The sequence below is a fragment of the Hippocampus bargibanti genome, linkage group LG03 (assembly GCF_051943395.1).
Source record: "Hippocampus bargibanti isolate YZ-2025 linkage group LG03, ASM5194339v1, whole genome shotgun sequence".
NCBI lineage: Eukaryota > Metazoa > Chordata > Actinopteri > Syngnathiformes > Syngnathidae > Hippocampus > Hippocampus bargibanti.
Genome location: NC_142736.1, coordinates 23,412,336 through 23,433,650, shown reverse-complemented (window position 1 = coordinate 23,433,650; position 21,315 = coordinate 23,412,336). Strand labels below are relative to the sequence as shown.

Below are 21,315 nucleotides of genomic sequence, written 5' to 3'. Positions count from 1 at the left end.
TAAGTGTATTGTTGAACTTCAACTGATATTTCCCAGAAGAAGGAGGAGTGAACTAAAATGATTTTACCCTAAAACGAAACAAATATGTTGTCCATCAGTGGCTCTCCCAAGTGCGGTATAATTAAGTACATGAAAGATTCACTTCAATAAAATACAAAGAATGTATATACAGTAAAGTCTCGTTATATCGATATTCAAGGGAGTCCGAAAAAATATCGATATAACCGGGACTATCGATATATCCGACCCTGTTTGCATGTAATTTTCTCCGTGCGTGCATAGAAATAGTATCGATATAACCGGGACTATCGATATATCCGATATCGATATAACGAGACTTTACTGTAATTTACAACTGATACTTAAAATAAAATCAAGCATCAGTATAGTACAACACACGAGCATTTTGTTTTTCCACAGTTTAGTACATTTTTATAACTGCAGTGACCATGAACTAAATCACGATATAAGTGAACTATTTTTTTTCTTTTCCATATTTACACTTAGTACTAATGTCCAAGTTTGGTCTAAAAACTTTGACACCCATTGGTATTAAAAAAAAATGCCAAAATGCAAATTGGTAATATTCATACTGTTCCAGCAGCTTTGCATTGGATTTCAAAAGTTGAAATGAAAACCCTGGGAAACACCACCATCTAGTGGCAAAAAATGATATCGTTGCTGTTCAAAACTGTTTTTCATCTCCTCTAGGTCCAACATTTCACTTCCTGCCACCAGGAATGGAACGGCAATTTTCCCCGCAGACCGCAGGCTTTCATCCCACCTACCATACACGGGCCCACATTCACCCTGTCCCACGGCAGTCCGAACCACTCTGCAGGCCATGCCCACCTTGGGGGGCACCCGCACTCCCAACCCACCTTGTTGTCCTATCCCCCATCTGGTCCTTTGGTGACGGCCGCGCCGGTTGCCCACCTCTTGGCCTCCCCCGGGACTTCGCGCCCCGTCCTTCAGCCTGCTTACAGCATCTCTCACCCAGCAGGCATCGTGCATCAGGTCACCGTGGGCATCAATCCGCGGCTTTTGCCCTCCCCCACTTTGCATCCCCAAGGTCAATTCAAGCCCCTCTTCCCCCCGCATTCCTACATCGCCTCGCCGGCCTACGCCGGTTTTCCACTCAGCCCCACCAAAATAAACCAATACCCCTACATCTGAGCATGAGTACCGATGTACTCTTCTCACTACCCGAGGGCTAAGCGCACGGGGCAAATTCTGTCTTAAACCACAACAACATGGTTTTTCATTTGGGAAAACCATGGCACAACCACAGAGAAAGCAAGATATTTTTGAATCATGTCAACTTGGGTGTAATTGAACTTTAAGCTTTAACAGGAAAAGAAAGAGAGAAAAAAAAGAACAGCGTTGGAGATGATTTGGGCAAAAGAATCTGAAGGAAATAATGTATGAATGATTGAATGATTGAGTAGTTTAACTCACACTTAATGTGTTTTGCACATTTGATATACCTTTGCATTGGATCTTCTACGAATACTCCTCAAAACAGGTAAATAATTGGGGTGGTGTTGAATAGTTTGATGTTGCACCCCCGATCCCAGCTATTTTTCTATATTGCCTTCTTACATGAGCAAGACACACCCACATTTGTAAAGCCATCCCAGTCTCTAGCTCTAGATTGCCAGATGTCGTCTATGGTGTTTGTTGTACCGCGTTCCGAGTATTTGTACTTTTTCAGTGTCTTTTGGTGTTTGCAATGTCAAATGTCCATTGAGCAATTTAAAATTGGGTCGTTCCTCACGCTGCATGTGGTCTTGCATGAGCAAAAGTGTAAACTGAACGATCCATAGACGTGGCTCTTATTGTTTTGTGTGACATGACTCGCTGCATTGTGTAACTGTCCCCAGCCATAGTGCCTTACCTATTGTTCATGTTACTACTTATATATGACTATATACAAGACTATTAATGTACTGGACTGCAGCACTTGAAATTCCAATCGCTTGATGCATCCTAAGTGTGCGTGTGTGAATATACATATACAGTGGTACACCTACTTACGAACATCTATTTCTTCATTTGAAATTTTCAAGTTATACAATGTCTCAACAGGAAAATATTGCTTCGATTTACGAATATATTTCAAGATACGAAAGGTAAAAATACAGAATGCTCTGCTCCTCGCAGCTCTATGTATCCTGAGTGCAACATAATTATTTATAGCTGCTCTGCCATTGGCTATTACTGAGCAGCATCCTGGCATCCCATTGAGATCCCTAAGAGTGACTATGCTGTGTCTGGGCCCATATATAGATAGATATGTGTCTATTCGGTGTCCTCGTCATTCATTTTCATTAATTTTACGTAAATGCGAATCACCCAGAAAAACATTTCACCATTCGGGTTACTAGTCATGTTTGCTTTGGACATTTTCAATGGATTGTTAAAAGTTGCCAACACAAACATCTTTACATCAGTTCTTTCCAAAACGCCAGACAAAAAACACTTTTTACATGGAGAACATGAACATGAAGAGATTAAAAAAATGACGACGACGCAGTTAAAATTGAAATGACTATCAATTTTATTCTTCTCACGAATCAGTTTTTTTTACATTTTGCACAGTTGTCATTCATTCATTGAGCCATAATCTCACTCTAACGTGTATTTGTTACAAATTTGGATGCATTTTTCAATTTTACAAAAACATTTGTCTGAGTTTTTATATATATTTTTTTGGGTGGACCAGCGCTACACCCTTAGCAGGGTTCTCGAGGCTGCATGGGAATTCACCCAACCAGTCTACATGTGCTTTGTGGACTTGGAGAAAGTGTTTGATCGTGTCCCTGGTGGAGTTCTGTGGAGGGTGCTTCGGGAGTATGGGGTACACGAGCGGCTGATACGGGCCGTTCGGTCCCTATACGACCGATGTCAGAGTCTGGTTCGCATTGCCGGTAATAAGTCTGCGCTTTGTCACCGATTCTGTTCATAACTTATGGACAAAATTTCTAGGCGCAGCCGAAGCATTGAAGGTTTCCGTTTTGGTGGCCTCAGTATAGCATCTCTGCTTTTTGCAGATGATGTGGTACTGTTGGGGCCTTCAAGTAGAGCTCTCCAACTCTCGATCGAGCGTTTCGCACCCGAATGTGAAGCGGCTGGGATGAGAATGAGCACCTCCAAATCTGAGACAATGGTTTTCAGTCGGGAAAGGGTGAAGTGCCCTCTCCGGGTCGGAGAGGAGATTTTGCCTCAAGTGGAGGAGTTTAAGTATCTGGGAGTCTTGTTCCTGAATGAGGGTGTGAGGGAGCGAGAGGTCGACAGGCGGATTGGTGCGGCGTCTGCTGTGATGCGGACTTTGTACCGATCTGTCGTGGTGAAGAAGGAGCTGAGCCAAAAAGCAGAACTCTCAATCTACCGGTCGATCTACATCCCAGCCCTCATCTATGGTCACGAGCTATGGGTTGTATCCGAAAGAACAAGATCCCGGATGCAAGCGGCCGAAATGAGCTTTCTTCGTAGGGTGTCCGGGCTCTCACTTAGAGATAAGGTGAGAAGCTCGGTCATCCGGGTGGGGCTCAAAGTCGAGCCGCTTGTCCTCCACATAGAGAGGAGCCAGATGAGGTGGCTCGGGCATCTGATTAGGATGCCCCCAGGACGCCTTCCTGGTGAGGTGTTCCGAGCATGCCCCACTGGGGACGACCCAGGACACGCTGGAGAGACTATGTCTCCCAGCTGGCCTGGGAACGCCTCGGGATCCCTACTGACGCTGCTGCCCCCGCGACCCAACCCTGGATAAGCGGCAGAAGATGGATAGATGGATGGATATTTTTTGGGTGTGGTAGTGGGTTGGAACGAATTACAGCATTTTTATGGAAGATGCGTCTCTGCTTATAAAATGTTCTAGTTATGAAATTTCTTCCAGAAACAATTTTCGTAAGTAGAGGTACCTCTGTATATACATTGTATATACTTTATATATACTTTACTGTATATGTATATATGTAGAAATATATATATATATATATACACACACACACACACACAAAATATGTGTGTGCATGGATGTGATGGATCGCGGATAGCGGTGCTTACACTTTAGAGTCGTGTGTATTTCAGCGTGACGTAAATTCCTTCTCCGTTCATGCAAGCATACGTTGCTGTTAGGTTACGGAGCAAAAGCAAGTTTTGTTTCTCTTGAATGAACAAGTGTACAAAGTGCAAGTACTGAGTATTGCTTCATATTTGATAATCACTTTCTATTTAGTGAAACTCTGATGACTAACAGTATTTGTACCGTTTGACGAAACTGCAATACAATCTCAATAGTCGCCTTTGCCCCCTGACGCGTCTTCATATATTCATTTGGACTGTTTTGACATGAGTGGGCATGGCTTTGACTAGGTAAGGGAAACAATGCAAATTAAAATGAATTCACAACATGGATTTTTCTAAGCCTGAGCAAACCATGCAGTATTCGATATACACATATATGGACGTATATTATAGAGCTAGAGTATTTAGTACCAATGCTTGATGAGGTGTGAGTTAATTGTGTGCAATTCTCTCATTTATGCATGTGTGACAAAGTTAAGTTGTCCCTTACATTTATTGATGGCTAAAGGCTTCTCAGTGTCGACTGCTTCTTTTAAACATTCCGTCAGGGAGGATATATGTATACATATATAAATATATACGGTGGGAGCAGGTGTCAGCAGTCTACATAGCATATATGTATGTAGATCTGTGTGTGTGTATATATTTTCCTGTTCATTTTTAGAGTTACATTAGTTGTGTATAATTTTTGTCTTTAATTTTAAATGAAGTTGCTTGGCAGCACCAAAGACTGTAATTCATTTCCCGAGCAAGGTAGCTACTCTTTGCATCAACCTCACTTAGGACATAGTCGTAGAATCTGGGTGGATGAATCAAAACACAACAAACATACTTAAACGCGGCCGAGGTTTTTGTCTAGCTTATTGGGCAATTAATAAGTCGGATCATTTCTTTCTTGAATGTATCGTAGATAAGCTGCTAAATGATGATTGCCACTTCCATAGCTGTGAAATTAGGTAATTTTTCTGAGTTTGAACCAAGCGTTGTGTGTGTGTGTTCCTAATTACCTAAAGTTGGAGTGGTTTTGATTTTTTTTGTGTGTGTTCCTGTTTGGAGTGTCATTGTAACTACTGTATTGCTGATAATGAACACTAGTTACAGTTGTCGTTTCTCGAGGTGTGTGTGTTTATGCATCAGTATTTTATCCTTTTTCAATCTATTCTTTGGGCTCATCCTAGCATTTAATCGATGTATCGACGTGTAACTTAATTTTTGTATGTTTTCATATTGACGTCTCGTACACATTTGGAAACCGTAGCTTGCAGTATCTATTTAACTTGTACATTAAGAATATTCTATCAGTGTTTGAGCACTGTGAGAGGACATCTTAAGAAACATCATTGTGCATGTCAAACACACCTTAGACTCACCACACAGGAGGACGGATTAGACGAGTTTTCCAAATATGAATGAGTTTCATCCCTCCAAAAATATTTGAACTGATTGAACCTAGTATTTATTGTTAGAATGTTTTTATCTGTTTAATGTTATATGAATATCAGCTTTGCCTTGCGTTCCGATCGTTGCCCCACCCTCAATACCCTTCCTCGCGCTCTTCTCAATATTTTTAATTGGAAAGCCTCATTGTCGTGTGGTCTTACTGAAACTGAAGCAGTGTGAGCAGCACTGCCTCTATGTGCCTTGAGATTCAGAACATTTGAGATGCATATTGGAGCCGTAATTTAGGCCTAGAATCCATTAACTCTGTGAATACGCTATTAGGACAAGTCCTGGGAAATTTGCTTTTGCCCATAGTTTTTGCCTGGCTCACAATTAATCATTCGGTTGACCTCGAGATCATACTAAAACTACCTCGTCAGAGGAGCTACTAACATAGTATCTTCATTTTATTCATTGAGCACTAAAAATCAACAAAAAAATCAGATTAAAGACTCAAGTCTCATTACTGTGATTTAATGTGTTTAAGACTTGTTTTTAAAAAATGGACAGCGAAGGGACCGATCTAATGTCTACCAGGAGGTCATTCAGTCTTTTGGGAGTTGCGATGAGGTGAAAAAATCTCATATGTGAGATTAGAAGACATAGAATCTTGAAATGAACTCTAAATTGTGTAACAGCCGGTGGTGTGAAACTGGAATGAGAGGTCTTGTTCTCCATTTTATGTGCTCCAGTTCGTAGATTACTCTGAAGTATTTTGAAGCAACTTGAGACCTTTGTGAGGGAACATGCTCACTCCAAAGTAAAGTGCGTTACGGTCATCTTGAGGTGATGAGAGCAGGAAAAAAATGCTTCGTCTTTGCCAGCTGCTTGAGGCAGAAAAAAGCCCGATAGCACCCAATTAGCTAAGTTTGTTTAAAATCAATGCCATTTTGCAAATGGGATACATATATCATTTTTTTAGAATGAAGACAATAAATACGTTTGCTTTCACACGGTTATACAGCATCGCCTCAGTTCGATAATCCGATGAGTGATCACATCAGTGCCAGGCAAGGCCATTTGGGTCGCCTTTTTTTCATGTCACAACAGCAACTGGGCAAGCGGCGTGAAAGATTGCAGTGTTTGATGAGCTTCTAGTCAGGCCTCTGGAATTCTTCCAAAGTCATCCATTCCTTCGTCAAATCATTGTTTCATGCACCGTGCACAGAAAACAGCCGCATCTGTTCTCAATGTCATGAAAGAATAGAGCTGTCTTCTTAAAATGGGGAATTAAGATTGTAAGGGACCCTCGGGATACTATCCAACCTTGATTGACGACTCACTATCAGGAGACATGTCCCAATACATATAGATGACTGACTGTTCTGATCAGTTTCTAGAAACATGAGAAAATGGCGCCAATCACACACTCAAACCCAGTTCATCAACAATTATGGCGTCACCCATTATTGGATTGTCATTGGCTTGAAACAACAAGATGCAATACTTTCAACATTTCTGCCGTCATTGCACCACACAAGTGTTCTTAGATGAGCTGTTTATTGACGTGAGCTTGCATGTGTGTGTCACTTTGGTTTTCGTCAAGCACATCCGATAACACTGGCTTTGGGAGTTCATGGAACTTTTCTTCTTGCATGTTGATTATTTTTTTTCCTCGTCGTTGAATTAAGGAGATTATTCTTACGGATTCACAGCACGCTCACAGTCGCAAAGTGTTTTCCACACTGATTTGGTTGTATGCTTTTATTTTCTTTCTGACGGATCACGATGATGTTTAACTCATTCACTGCCATTCCCGAATTTATTCGGGAATTGAAAAGCTTGACGTGGAGCGCCATTCTCGAATTTGGTTTTGTTTTTTCTTGCGGGGCTGCCGATAAAGGGCTGGTCAGACCGCAATTTGTCCATGTTAGTGCTTTGTTCCAGCTTCAGCTGTTGTTAAAGCGCTATATAAATCAATATGTATTGTATTTTGTACAGCCACCCCCATTTCAAACTCAGATAACTCCAGATCCATATAACTTGGGAATTAAATCTTTTTTTTCTGATGAAAGAAAAGAGTTAGATTTCTTACGTTGAATTGAATGTTTATGTAGTCCTAAAGCTCAGTATTTTGTGGGTCCTGCAATTTTAGTGAAAATGACCAAAAAAAAACCTGGCACTGGAGTGGACATATTTTTGCACATCGTCTGGCAGTGAATGAGTTAATCTTTTCTGCGACAAGGCATGAACTTGGCAGATCATGACTTCTTAAAAGTTGGCCAAGAATGCGCATGGGTAATGTCATCTGTTTTGTGGTTACTCCCAAAGTATTCACCAGTAATGCGATGCATGAGGAGATGAAACTTAATGTTTGGAATCCGACCCCCTCATCCTGCTTTCCAGAAAGGTGTGTGTTTTTTTTCTTTTGGGAGAATCTGTGTAATATTTAACATATAAAAACAGTTTGGAAACTGTTGTAGTTATGAGTTGATGACGAACAAACACATCTGATGTGATGTTATCCTTTGGAGCTGTTAATTCAGGGTCGGTATTAGTCTTGGTGTGCTACTGTGTTCCTGTTTTGATTTTCTTTGCTTGATTTTGTTTTTGTGTTCATCTCTTTCTGCCGCGTTAATTCATGCTGCAAGTTATGGAATTATCTGTCTAGATGGTTCATCAAATACACTTGATTATGAAATCTGAGCTATTACTGTTTAAAATAACCTGTAGATTATTTTGTGGCTTTGGTGTATTTTTTTCATCTATTTTATTTGCTTCTTTTATTTGTCTGTGCTACACTAGTTTGCCATGTAGCAATTGCACTGTGCAATATTTACAGTATGAGAACTGGGAAACTAATATGGATGTGATGTCTCTTTACAGTTTGCGTTAGTGTTTCCTTTCTAGTTCTCAGTGATTTTAGGTGTGACCAAGCCTTCTCTACTTAGTCACATTAAGCGGGTTTTCCAGGTGACTCTTTTGGTGAGTGTCGAAGTAAGACTTATAAATGGTGTATTATTGTTAAGATTCACTTTGAATAAAAAAAAATCTATTGACACAGTGTTGGATAATTCCTGCTTGTTTATTCATTTAGTTCTGAGTGGTCAGTGGATGACTCAGTCATTTTTTTTCTGTGACTCAGAATTTGTTTCAGTAATTGTCAGTGAAATAACCTAAATTCCAAATCAAGTTTAAATATTGTGTTAAACATCAATATAAAAACTGCAATGATTAGTGTTGGACCGAATGGTTGTTTCTCTCTATATGCCCTGCCATAGGCTGGCAACCAATTCACCGTGTCCGTCGCTGAATACCCGCAGACAGCTGGGTTAGGCTCCAGCAATCCCTGGGACCCTAATGAGGAAGAAGCGGTACGTATAATGGATGGATGGTCAATGATATGTATAAGGCGCACCCAAAAGCCTTTTTTCTTCAAAAGATGACCATGTGCCTTATATGCAGGTGCGTAATATTGAGCCACGACAGGTCTTGCAACGACTGTCATCAGCCACCGACTCCATTTCCCCCTGTCGAATAAGTAGTGCCGTAACCCCAGCCTCTACTGGAGTGCCTTATGTGGTGCACCTTATATTTGTGTCACGGTTTGCGAGGTGGTGATGGCGGGTGCGGATCCCAAAAAGCAGGCAGGAGGGAGCAGGAGGTTGTTTGACAAATTGTATTAAAATAAAGTCAGCAGGAACAAAATGCAAAACATCAAAATCATCTGAATGGAAAAAAAATACAAAGTAGCAAAAGAAGACCAAAAGTAAAAGTCCGCCAAGGTTAAACAAACACGTACACTATGCATGCAGCAACCAAGCAGCAACCAAACAATGAACCGGCACCGGATGATCGCGCCGGGTGTCCTTTTAAGTGTCAATGATTAAACGACCAGCACCTGCGAGGCTGCAGGCAGAGCTGACGTCGCTACCCGCTGGTCGCCAATCTGATCGAGACGACCAGCACCTGTGCAGGTGTAGGCGGGGCCGACAGCGCCCCCCGTTTGTCGCCAACCAGATCATGACAATTTGGAAAACTTTTATAGATTTCTATATTATACTGTATGTGGAAAACTTTTTTAATTCATTGAAGCCTTACCTTATATATGGAAAAAGTTTGAAAATACACAATTCATTGGGGGTGCGCCTGATACGCCGGTGCGCCTTATACACTAATACACAGTAATTGAATGTACTGCGTGTTTACCCCCCTCTCATAATTGTACTACTCAAAGTCAACGGTGACATGGCACACTGCACTGTTTGATCATAATAATCTCAGTATACTAATTAATTTTTAATTGCCATGATTTGCAGCAGGATGGAAACAAGACTACTTTTATGATGCTCTATACACCCAACTTCATTCAGCACCAAGATTCCACCAGATGGTGACAGAGCAATATTGCCTGAAAACAGCAAGGTGAGTTTTACAACGCTTAACAGAGGGTAAATTCACATGGGGAATTAGAAACACCAAATTGTGAATGTGCGTTCACTCTTTGCATGTCAGTCCAGTCACGGTATTTTCAGTGGCAAGATCAACATTTGGGGTTTACTTCAAAAGTTGAATATGATACTGAAGTTCATAAAACCAATTTTTTTTCATCACACATCAAGATTTAGCACATTTTTCATAGCCGCCCACTTGCAAGTGCAAAAGTATTGGGACACGTGCCTGGTGGGTGTTTTTTGTTATGTGCTCAAATTGATTGCTTAAACAATTCAATCGTGATTGTCAAAATGAATTTGGGATTAAGCAAACATAGAGGCCTGTGACCTGACTTTGAGACGTCCATAAATCATTTGTTAACTCAGAGAAGAGGGAATTTCAATCAGAGTGATTGCGCAAATATTGGGCATAACCAATGCAATAATTCGGAATGCCCTGAAAAAGAATAAATCTGTGCCAGCAAGGTATTATGAGGGAGGCAATAAGATTGAATACCCCTCCATATTTCTTGTAAATATTTTTGAATCAGTGCTTTGTCATTTCCTTCTCGTGGTGACCTCTCAATCGTCACAACGATTGGTGTTAGCCAAAAATGAACCTGAACGGTTGTTGTTTTGAAGTGCACACGAGTCCACTTGATGACGATGGCTCAATACTGCGTTCACAAGCATGCTGCTTTATTTTTATTTTTATTTTTTTTTGGATCTGTCCTCGCCCCTAGTGGACAAAAGAGGATACAACGGCTAAATCACGTTCCAATGAATTTAATCTTAACCTGTTTGTATAACAGGCTGTACTATATCTTGTTGTTGTTGTTTTTTCAATCATAAACCATCTAGCTAAATATATCATATGTAGATATCGAAAGGTGTAGCACAATTTTGGCACCGGCGCGCGCCCTGCACCACACGCCGATGTGATGATGATGATGATGAAGATGATGATGATGATGATGATGGGTGGACCGAACGGAGGTGGACCGGTAGGGCTCATTTCCTCATCTGGCTTCACCGCAGCGTCAGGCACCCCGAAGCCCTTGCGCCCTGCATCCCCCCTGCAACGCTGGGCGCAAGACCGGATAACAAACCCGCAGAAGCCTGATCCAATGTATTATTTACGCGCCAAACTTCAGCAACTCATCCACCGGATATGGCTGCCGGTCTGAGAAAGCGTGCGTCAGGGGCAGCCTGGGCAGGAGACCCTGCACCAGCGAGGGATGCCGGAGGAGGAGGAGGAGATGAGGGGAAACGTGCAAGAAGAAGGAGCCGGCGGAGGAGCGGAGCGTTGGGAATGCCTGCAAAGTGTGCGATCTCGGCTGGGATGTTTTTTGTCCTGCTCCGGTGTTCTTTGGCCGCTGAGGGTAAGCCACACACGCACGCACACACCATGCAGATGGATGCATCGTCACCATGCGTCTCCTGCTATGAGTGAGTGTTGTTTCACACGGCATTGTTGTGCACACTATTTGCCTCTGGCTGCACGACTCAGTGGATGAATCTGAGCTCACCTGAATAGCTGAAAGATAATACGCTGAGTGTCGTTTGTTAACAAACTCTATCACCTTATCAGGACACTTTATGGGGTCCAATACTGGAGAATTCTGTGCGTTTAACATAGTGTTTATTGTTGATTGTAGAGGTGCCCTTCATCATTCACTTGAACAAAAACGATCATTTGGATTTACTTAAATAAACTCGGTGCATTAATTTTAAATTATATGCAACCGAAAGCCAAGGCTTCTTTGGATGTACTGACGGATAGGCAGAAGTCAAGATATAGAAACCACTCTGTGTGATGCAGTGCAGCAGTCAAACATGTGAGAGCTATTTTTTTAGAGTAATGACCATTATCTAGCAAGAAGTATAGTCCTTTTCAGATTATCCCAAGACCAGACAATATTGATGACATAAAATAAACAATCATGAACAAATGCACCAATCCATCAATTTTCTATACTGCTTGTTCTCATTATTCTGATAAGCGAGCTGATGACTATTTTGCTTCGTGCAGAAGGCAGAGTACCCTGGATTGGTTGCCAGTCAATTACAGTACACACGTGACAGCGGTGCCTTTCGGTACATGTTGAATTAATTCCATGGTTTCATTCATATCTGAACACTTACATCGGAAATAATCTTAACACATTGAGATGAATGGAACAGCTATCAATCTGTTACACCCTCCTACTTAAAATGTGTTATGTATTTTCATCAGGGGGAAAATATAACTTGATAATATTGTAATTCATACAAATATTAAGTTTTATCATAATTGCACATAATGTAGGAAATTAAATAGTTTACATCACAATTTAACGATCTAATTCAATTAACTGTGATGTTTCTGATGGTGCGGCCACATTGGCCACTAGGAGGCAATATAATGCAGTCCTGCAGACAATGAAAGGGTAATAGGATTTCTATCACTACTACTACTACTAATAAATTGTATGAAAGCGCCTTTCAAAACTCTCAAGGACACTTTACAGGCACAGGATAAGATTATTTTTCTGCGGGTGAGCAGCGGCGCCAGCGTTCACTCAAACTGGAAGTGGTCTAAATCACTCACTCAAATATAAAATGGTCATCCACACAATAACAATCAAATAAAATAAAACTACTCACCATTTGATGACAATGCTCTGATCATACCTTGAAATGGGCATCTTTCTTCCTTAATTTCTAAACGCTAGATAGCTAGGACACAGCTTGCTAGCTAGCAAACCATGCTTACTGTAAATTTTGCCCTTAAGGTCTTCGCCGGATAACGGAAACAAGTACTCAACGATTTAGCCTTTGAAAATTGGCATTCCAAAGCTTAGAGAAGGTTTGACTGCATTTCAGGCAGGTTTTGAAATTTCGAGCTTTAGTTGTACAAAATACTCCGACTCTGTGAGATGCAGTAATCGTTTTTTTAAAGGATAAGGAACATACTGGATGTCTGTGAATATTACAACACAATCTACAACATTGCTATTTTAAGCCGTCTCTCCATTTATTCATTTTTAAACCCCCCTATCCTCACGAGAACTGGTCCATCGTCCAGCATAATAGCTCATTGACCAATTCAAGATGAATACTCCTTTACGAATTAGTCATATACTCTGAGACCACACTGACGTAAATGATTTTAAATAGTCTGATGTGACCCTTGAGTTTCTCTTGCTTCCCTTGAATTTGCCTGGAGTTGTGTGACTTTCAGCATCCGGTTGTCACAGTTTGCGAAGTGGTAATGGTTGCGGATCCCAAATAAGCGGGCAGGAGGGAGCAGCAGGTTGTATTTGACATATTGTATTAAAATAAAGTCAGCAGGAACAAAATCTAAAACATCAAAGTCATCCGAACAGAAAAGTACAAAGTATCAAAGAAAACCATGAGTAAAAATCTGCCAAGATGAAACAAACCTGACAGGGTGAAGCAAACACATACAGTACAATACAATGACCCGACAAGGAATGGTCGTGCCGGGAGTCCTTTTAACTGCCACTGATTGGAACGACCAACACCTGTGCAGCTGCAGGGGTGGCCGACAGCGCTATCCGTTGGTCGCCAACCAGATCGTGACACCGGTTTTTCTGGACATTGTTCACAATGTAGCGGTCATTAGCCTGCAATGTAGCCAAAGGATGTTCGCTTCCTCCATACTTCTGTGATTCTTAAAGACTCTCAGTATTTCACTTGCACCCTGCAGATGTTACTCAGTGACATTTGAAGCGCTGCGGCTACTTCTGTCTGAAAATGTTCTGTTTTAAACATCACAATGGCAAGGTACTGATGATCCATTGTTAGGTATCGACTTGAGGTCAAAACGGCTGTTTAAACACTGGCTCTAATTGATCCAGGACTTTTATTAGTGGATTCAAGGATCAAACACTTGCTGTCAATTTTGCCGTTAAGGTCTTCGCGGGATAAGGGAAACAAGTACTGAATGATTTAACCTTTGAACATGGGCATTCCAAAGGTTGGAGAAGGCGAGAGAAAGTTTTAATGCATTTCAGGCTGGTCTTGAAATTCCACTTTAAAGCCAAATATCACTAACTTTTTGTGAGTCCTGCAATTGTGTATTAGAGCCACCAACTGATAATGTGCTTCCACTGCACAGAAACCAAGATGAATTGATGGTGCACTCGTCACACAAACCATTTTGTCAGCCTACAAATTACACCTGCTTTGAGTAAAATCCTATTTGTCCTTAAAAATACCTGACATTAACTATGAGCATTGTCTGTAATAAGCTGAAGGGAGTTATTATGGGAATTCAAGACGCATGCGTTTCAGAGCTTCTGGGCCAGCACTAATGACACGTATAATGCTGCCAAGAGTAGGTTTATCTCTGGGGTCAAGGTTGCCTGTGAAAACCAAGCTTGCTCACTGATTAAGCTGCATATTGTTTTCATTCTGACGTGACTTTGACACAACACGCAACATTTGCCACAACCAATCAAAACAAGTGCATACAAGTAAATGGTGGAGGTGCACATATGTAATACGACTGGATATGAGGACTAGAGGACTGACTAGGAGGAGGCGATGATGTGAGAAGCGGTGCTTGAACAGCGATGACTTACCACCACATCACAACTGCGCACAGACTGCAATACTGTCATGTAGCATTAGAAACAATGCCCTGCAAAAATGTTCATTACGTATACTGCAATGTTATGCAGGGGCACTGAGTGTGCCCCTGCATATTCCCAGATTTTGTGTAGGGGTGGGATGTTGTGTCTGCGCAATTTTTTTTTGTGACAACTTTGTATCAAGAACTATGTTCCAGTGAGTTTTAAGTGCTTTATAATAATAATATTAATACATTTCATTTATAAGTGCCTTTCAAAACTGCCAAGGACACTTTACCGTCACAGGATATCTTTTTCTGCGGGTGAGCAGCGGCCGCCACACGCAGCAGCGTTCACTCAAACCGGACGTTAATTAGACAAACGCATTGTGGCCATCTTTTTGCAATTTAATACCAATGACTGATGTTGACTCGAATTGAGTATCTTTAGTTAGGCAAAAGTAGTGCTATGCTGCCATCTTGTTACCACATAAATACACAAATTAAGTAGAGGAACATAATTTCTTATCTTGTGGCATCTTTGTGTCAATGAAAAAATGGATTGGATTGGATTATCCTTTATTAGTCTCACAGTAGATGGATTTACATTTCACAGTAGCAAAGTGACTAAAATAAGAGGAAATGAAAGGAAGAAGTAGAAAAACAAAATACAGGACCTGCTGTAAAGGCAGCCACTCTCACGGTGCCATCTCTTAATAATCATAATCAAAACAACAACAAAAATCTTAATAACAAATAATGTGACACAAAACAAAAGACAGACAGTCATTCAATCTTAAGCACTTTCTGCACCCTCTTTGTTGTATGAAGCAGTTCTAGAAGTACAGGACCAAAGCGTCCTTTTCACCAGTGGATCAGGGACATCATAGTTTAATGTGCACGAAAAGAGACTGTCTCACATTTCCTTTCCCACGTAAATCCGCTTCAATTCCAAGCCGCGACAGTTCCACATACGCATTGGCGCCCCGCGCTGATGGTCCTTTCTTCTCTTAGTGGGCTTCTCAAGCCATGCATCCATCCAGGTGAGCTCAGATTCATCCTGTGAAAATGCTGCCCATTACCGACGCAAAAAAAGCACAATCGCCCCAGAGCTGACCAGCGATGACAGTTAAATGGCACTGACATACCCCCCAAATCAAAAACAGTGCTGGCATATTCGTGCTGCCAGCAGGCTCTCCTCCTTGATGAATGCCGTGGCCAAAAAAGCTGCAAAACAATCCGTATCCGTTCCACACGACGCACAACAACACAAAGTGACAAAAGAAATCACAAAAACAACCAAAAAAAGCAAGGCTCGCTATTCGGGGCCATCTTGGACCTCTGGACTTCTTCAATGCTGAAGTGAGTTTGACTTTAACCCTTTCACGCATCAATAATCATGACCTGGAACCTGATAAGATGAAAGGCTGTCCACTGTAGTAACCGCTGTCCCTGAAAGACTTCAAAGAAGCAGTTAACCCAGGAGCTGCACATCCGTCCTCTTTTTGCCTTTTATTTTTCTGCCTCTGCCAGCGTGACTCCTTTCAAAGCCCTCACCAATGTTAAACCTATTTCCTGGAAGGCAGTTTACACAAACGATCACCGTGACTCACCGTCAATAGCACACGGCCGAACGTTTCCCTCATTTTACCTCGCCACTGTGATTTAGTGCACAGCGGTTAATTAACTTGGAAGTAAGCTGAAGATGAATGTGCCTGATCCAGATCGATGTTTGCCTCCGTAGATGCAGCTTGTGCTTCATCGCTAAATCAATATGCAGGCATGTTAAAAACAGCGACACGCTCTTCAGAACGGCAGCGTTTCGATTCCGCTCACACTCTATCTTTCTGGGGTTCTTGCAGGCCAAGCGTTTTAAACCCTAAATTGAAAATGCCGATGTCAAATAATTAAACGTTTATTGGTGCTGGAAATTATCTCAGAGAGGTTCTTTGTCATATCTTAATGACGATTAAAAAGGCGAGTTTGCCTGAGTGGAACACCCACACAAAACGAGAAAGGCAAACATGGCTTCTAATTAGTACAGTGTACCATCTGCTTGGGTATTATCCCCAGTATAGTTCAGTGCGATCAAGGGAATATTTGTTCTTTGTGTTATAAGCTACATCCATGTTTCTCTCCTGCCTTATTCTGTGCATTTAAGTGTTTTTTCATGGAAATGGCCGACAAAGCCTTGGCTGTGGTTCTGCCACATAAATACCAGTGGTTCTAATTTATAGGCATCCTAAATAAACAAAATACTTTGGTCTTCTTCTTTTCCTTTCGGCTTTTCCCTTCAAAAGGTCGCCACAGCGAATCAGTGTCCTCCATCTTCAGAATTTTGATCTGCATGTTTGTTTTGGCCAAGCTTTTACATCGGATGCCCTTCTTGACACAACCCTCTGTATTTATCCGGGCTTGGGACCTGCACAAGAAGACTTAGGTCCCTTTTGGTCCACAATGAAAATCCAAATAAAGTGAAGACATATTAGAATATGATCAATTAGGACTTTTTTTAGAACTATTGTGATTCTGATAAATGGTTAAAAATATATAATATTCAATTAACTCATTCACTGCAATACGATGTGCAACATGTATCCACTCCAGAGCCAAGGTTTTTGTCATTTTCACTCAAATTGCAGGGCCCACAGAATATTGAGGTTCAGGACTACATAAACATTCAATGCAGCGTAAGAAACTTCAGACTCTCTTCTTTCTTCAGAAAAAAAGTTAGTTTGTACGTTATTTGGGTCTGGAGTTATCTGAGCTTGAAATGGGGGCAGCTGTACAAAAGGCAAATGCTGCCCCCTAGTGCGAGGGAAAAAACAAGTCTGACCAGCGCTTTATTGGCACCCCTCCTGCAAGAAAACCCAAAACAAATACGGGAATGGCGCTCCACGTCATGCTTTTCAATTCATTAATAAATGTGGGAATGGCAGTTAATTGGCTGATTTAAAAAATGCAAAGCATAAAATAAGTTCTGTTTTGATTGCTTAACACCAACAGTCAAAGTTATGCATTACAGGCAGATTGTTTGACTGTTTTATAATAATTTGGCCTGCAGTACTTGTTTAACTTTACAAGTGAAAGGATTATCAACAAATCTTAGATTTGTTATTTATTTACCGCTATTTATTATATTTTTATTTATTTTTGTGGCGTGGTGTGTTCTTTGTGGAGGGTGGGGTCATTCGATGTATCCTTTTTTTGAAAAGAATCATTGCCCCTTTTTTATTTTTAAACCAACACAAGCATAGGAATGAATGGCCGGATTTGAGATTCAATACCAGAACGCTGACCGTGAGGCGCACATGCTAACCACTCCTGCTATTTGCTGTTGATCCACTGCAACCTATTTTGCATGAAATATATTCCGGTCACAGCATTTTAATTCGAGATTGTTGTGAAAGGCACTTTGTTTTTTTCTGTGACCTGACCTGTTTTTGCGATTCTCACGACCACAACTAACAATGAAAAACAACAATGTTTTGTAAAGATGCAAAATGGAATTCTTTTGTGTATATCAGTTCTATTGTTTTACAAACATGCTGGGATGGGGTTGTTGGGGTCGGTATCTGACCTGATGACGTAGTATGTCTGAACCTTCAAGTAGTAGTCGGATTTGAATTGATATTAAAATACCTGCAATTGGCTAGGAACTGGTTCAGTGTGTACCCCGTCTTTTGGTCATCTGGAATAGGCTCCTGTACGATCAGAAGATGAACGTCTCTTCTGGTCTTTTACATTAGCACTTTAAGATGAAATGAGCAAAACCATGGCACGTAACGTCCTAATTACCCATCATTCAAGGAGATTCAGGTCACCATTTCAAGAAAAATACGATCCTCCTTCATGGCAGGCCATATTATCCCTACCGCCCCTCAAAATATTTCAGACAGTAGCTTTAAACTAAAAGGGGAAAGGAAATATTCATGATATTGCAATATTAATTTCCATGATTTTACACAGTCTTAAATTATTCTGGCGCTTCAAAGTTTCATGGGATTTCATTACATGGACTAACACGTAACCTCAAGAAGTCATGAGATGACCCCATGTGGTGTCCTCATTCAGTCCCTGAAGTTTGTCTGAGAAAGAATGACTTATACCAGTTGTTTCAATTGCATTTTCTTTTTTTTTCTTTTCTTTTTTTTTATTTAAAGTCCCAGCATTCCCGGTTTTAGCAATCATGTCAAAGCGATAAGTGGAGGAACCCATTTCCTACATCAGTGCCAGCGAAGCATCACAAACTTTCAACACATTAAAGGGAGAGTTCAACACTTGTTGAGGTCTTATTAATGAGTAATCCAGTTTTTTGAAAAGTCTTTCAACCTGCATGTTTAAACACTTTTGAGTGCATCTCACATTCCGAAGTAATCTGAACAATTTTCACCAATGTACTTCCAGGACAAAATTACCTTTTTCTTTGCCTCTTCCTCACATTTCTGCAAAATTGTGTCAATACTAAAGTGTATTTATGAAAGGCTGTTTTCCTACAAACAACAGATTCCCTTGGTGGAGGTAATCATAGTTTTTTTTTTGTGTTTTTATTTTATCGCTGATGCTATCTAATGGTAGCCAGTTCCACCAGCCTGCACAAAACCACATGTCGTCGCTTGTATAGCAATTGTTTGATTCATGACTTTCCTTTAGTGCTCTGTGGTTGCGGCATCTGTGTTCAAATGGCACGACCGACTCCCAGAGTGACAGGTCATCCCAGGCTTAATCCCAATGTGCTGTTGCAGCGCTCGGGAGAGAAGCTTTTTCTCCAGCCCTCCCTCCCTCCCTGCTTTTTTTTTTACAAGCCCATCAATTCTGCATGCTGCAGTGTAACAAATAATAGTTTGCCTCCCCTCATCCAACGGGGATGCGCTATTACATCATTTCATTGTGTGGGTGTGATGTTTTTCTGAGATTGCCACTCCCATGACTTTGTGTAGAGATGGGAAATCATCCTCCTTGGACACCTTGGATTTATAGGTATTCATTTGCCACTATCTTTTTGGTCTGGAATGTGTTGTGTGTGTGTGTTTTTTAAATAATTTCACATAAAAGGCCTGATTTGTAAAAGGTATATATGATTGTTGTGTTGTACTCGCTGGATTGTTTTTTTCTTACCCTCTCATTGAAATGCAGCATGCCGGTCTTTGTTTGCATTTTAGCAGTACAACTCGAGCAGGTCATTAGAGGTGAAGAGCAGCATTAGATAGTGATAACCTTTTCGTGTTACCCATATTTATTTCAGTCATGATATTGCAAGTCAGTCCCCTTATTCCTTTATTCAGAAGAGACATTCACTGCCATCCCCGAATTTATTCGGGAAATGAAAATATGACGTGGAGCGCATTCCGGGTTTTGTTTTTTCTTGCGAGGCGTGCCGATAAAGCGCCGGTGAGACCTCTGGCCATGTTTTTTCCCTTCCATGACGGGGCAACATTTGTCTTTTGGCCAGCTGCTCCCACTTGCACCTCATATTACTCCAGAACATATAACTTCTGAATTAACTCACTTTTTTTATGAAAGAAGAGAGTCTAAGGTTTTGAATGCTGTATTATTGAAATATTTATGTAGTCATAAAACTCAATATTCGGTGGGTCCTGGAATTTGAGTGACAATGACAAAAACCCTGGCACTGGAGTGGATACATTTTTGCACAGTGAATGAGTTAAGTTTTGTTGATCGGAGCAGGCAGAGAGATACACAAGTTCATATCAGACCATTGAGAGAATTACACAAAAGCAACAATGGTGATGATTAGGTACCACATGCACGTACCTCTCATATATGCCACAGGAAAATTGGCCTGTAGCAAAGATACAAATTTACAATGTTTTTTTATTTTTCAAATGGCATCTGAGATTAGCATTGGACATATCCATCCATCAAACATCTTCATGATCTGGCTTCGTTATTATTCAGAAAGAAACTTACCATCCGGACGGGTTACTGTGTACGCCTCTTTTCAGTGTCTGTCTGCCTCTGAGCTCTGAAATAAACCCACAGCACTGCTATTGCCATACTGGGCTGAGGACATTCAGTATGTGGTATTTAAAACTAAAGCCCTGATGTTCAGTTTAATGACATTTTCCCAATTTAATCTGACAATTTAGCAAACGGTTTCGCCTGAGCTCTCATACATCAAGATCTTCCCGTTCATGACATTAGAATAATCTAATATCTACTTTTATTTATTGGAGATCTAATTTATTCTTTAGTAGTAGTCTCTGAGAAGCTGCATCACATGTTTGAGCTTGTGGAATCATGTGTCACATTAAGTTTCGTCATAATTGATCAGTGTATATTTAGTGTAATATTCTTTTGTGTGTTGAGCAACGCCGCCTGTACTGAGATTTGATGGATATTTTGATTCCAATATAGTTGTCTCATGGACACCTTTAAACACTTTGCCTTTAATTTCGCGAACATAACTGGCTAATCTACAAGGGAATGCAGTAGTAGAATGTACATCTTTTAGACATTCTTAGCATATTTATTTTTGTAAATCATTCACTGCAATTGCAGAATTTATTTGGGAATTGAAAATATGATGTGGAGCACTATACTCAAATGTGTTCGGGTTTTGGTTTTTCTTGCTTGGATAAAGTGCTGGTCAGACCTATGGCAATGTTTTTTCCCTTCCACGAGGGGGAGGCATTTGCCTTTTGTACAGCCGCCCCACTTGCACTTCATATTACTCCAGACCCATATAACTTAGGAATTAACTCTGATGAAAGATGATAGTCAAAGGTTTTTTTCACGCCACATTGAATGTTTACGTAGTCCTAAAACTCAATATGCTGTGGGTCCTGGTATTTGAGTGAAAATGTCAAAAACCCT

General features: G+C 40.9%; 2 protein-coding genes across 3 annotated transcripts in view; both read left to right on the top strand.

The window, feature by feature from the left end:
* hipk3b (homeodomain interacting protein kinase 3b) overlaps positions 1 to 8,533 on the top strand; it is a 35,858-nt gene extending 27,325 nt beyond the window's left edge. For both annotated transcript variants that reach the window (XM_088992661.1, XM_088992662.1), the window contains one exon: positions 712 to 8,533. In XM_088992661.1, coding sequence (XP_088848787.1) covers positions 712 to 1,176 — 465 coding nt within the window. In that variant the 3' untranslated portion in view covers positions 1,177 to 8,533. The remainder of the gene's footprint in view (positions 1 to 711) is intronic.
* Positions 8,534 to 10,899: 2,366 nt separating this feature from the next.
* kiaa1549lb (KIAA1549-like b) overlaps positions 10,900 to 21,315 on the top strand; it is a 62,212-nt gene continuing 51,796 nt past the window's right edge. Inside the window, exon 1 of the mRNA XM_088992660.1 lies at positions 10,900 to 11,284. Coding sequence (XP_088848786.1) covers positions 11,074 to 11,284 — 211 coding nt within the window. The 5' untranslated portion in view covers positions 10,900 to 11,073. The remainder of the gene's footprint in view (positions 11,285 to 21,315) is intronic.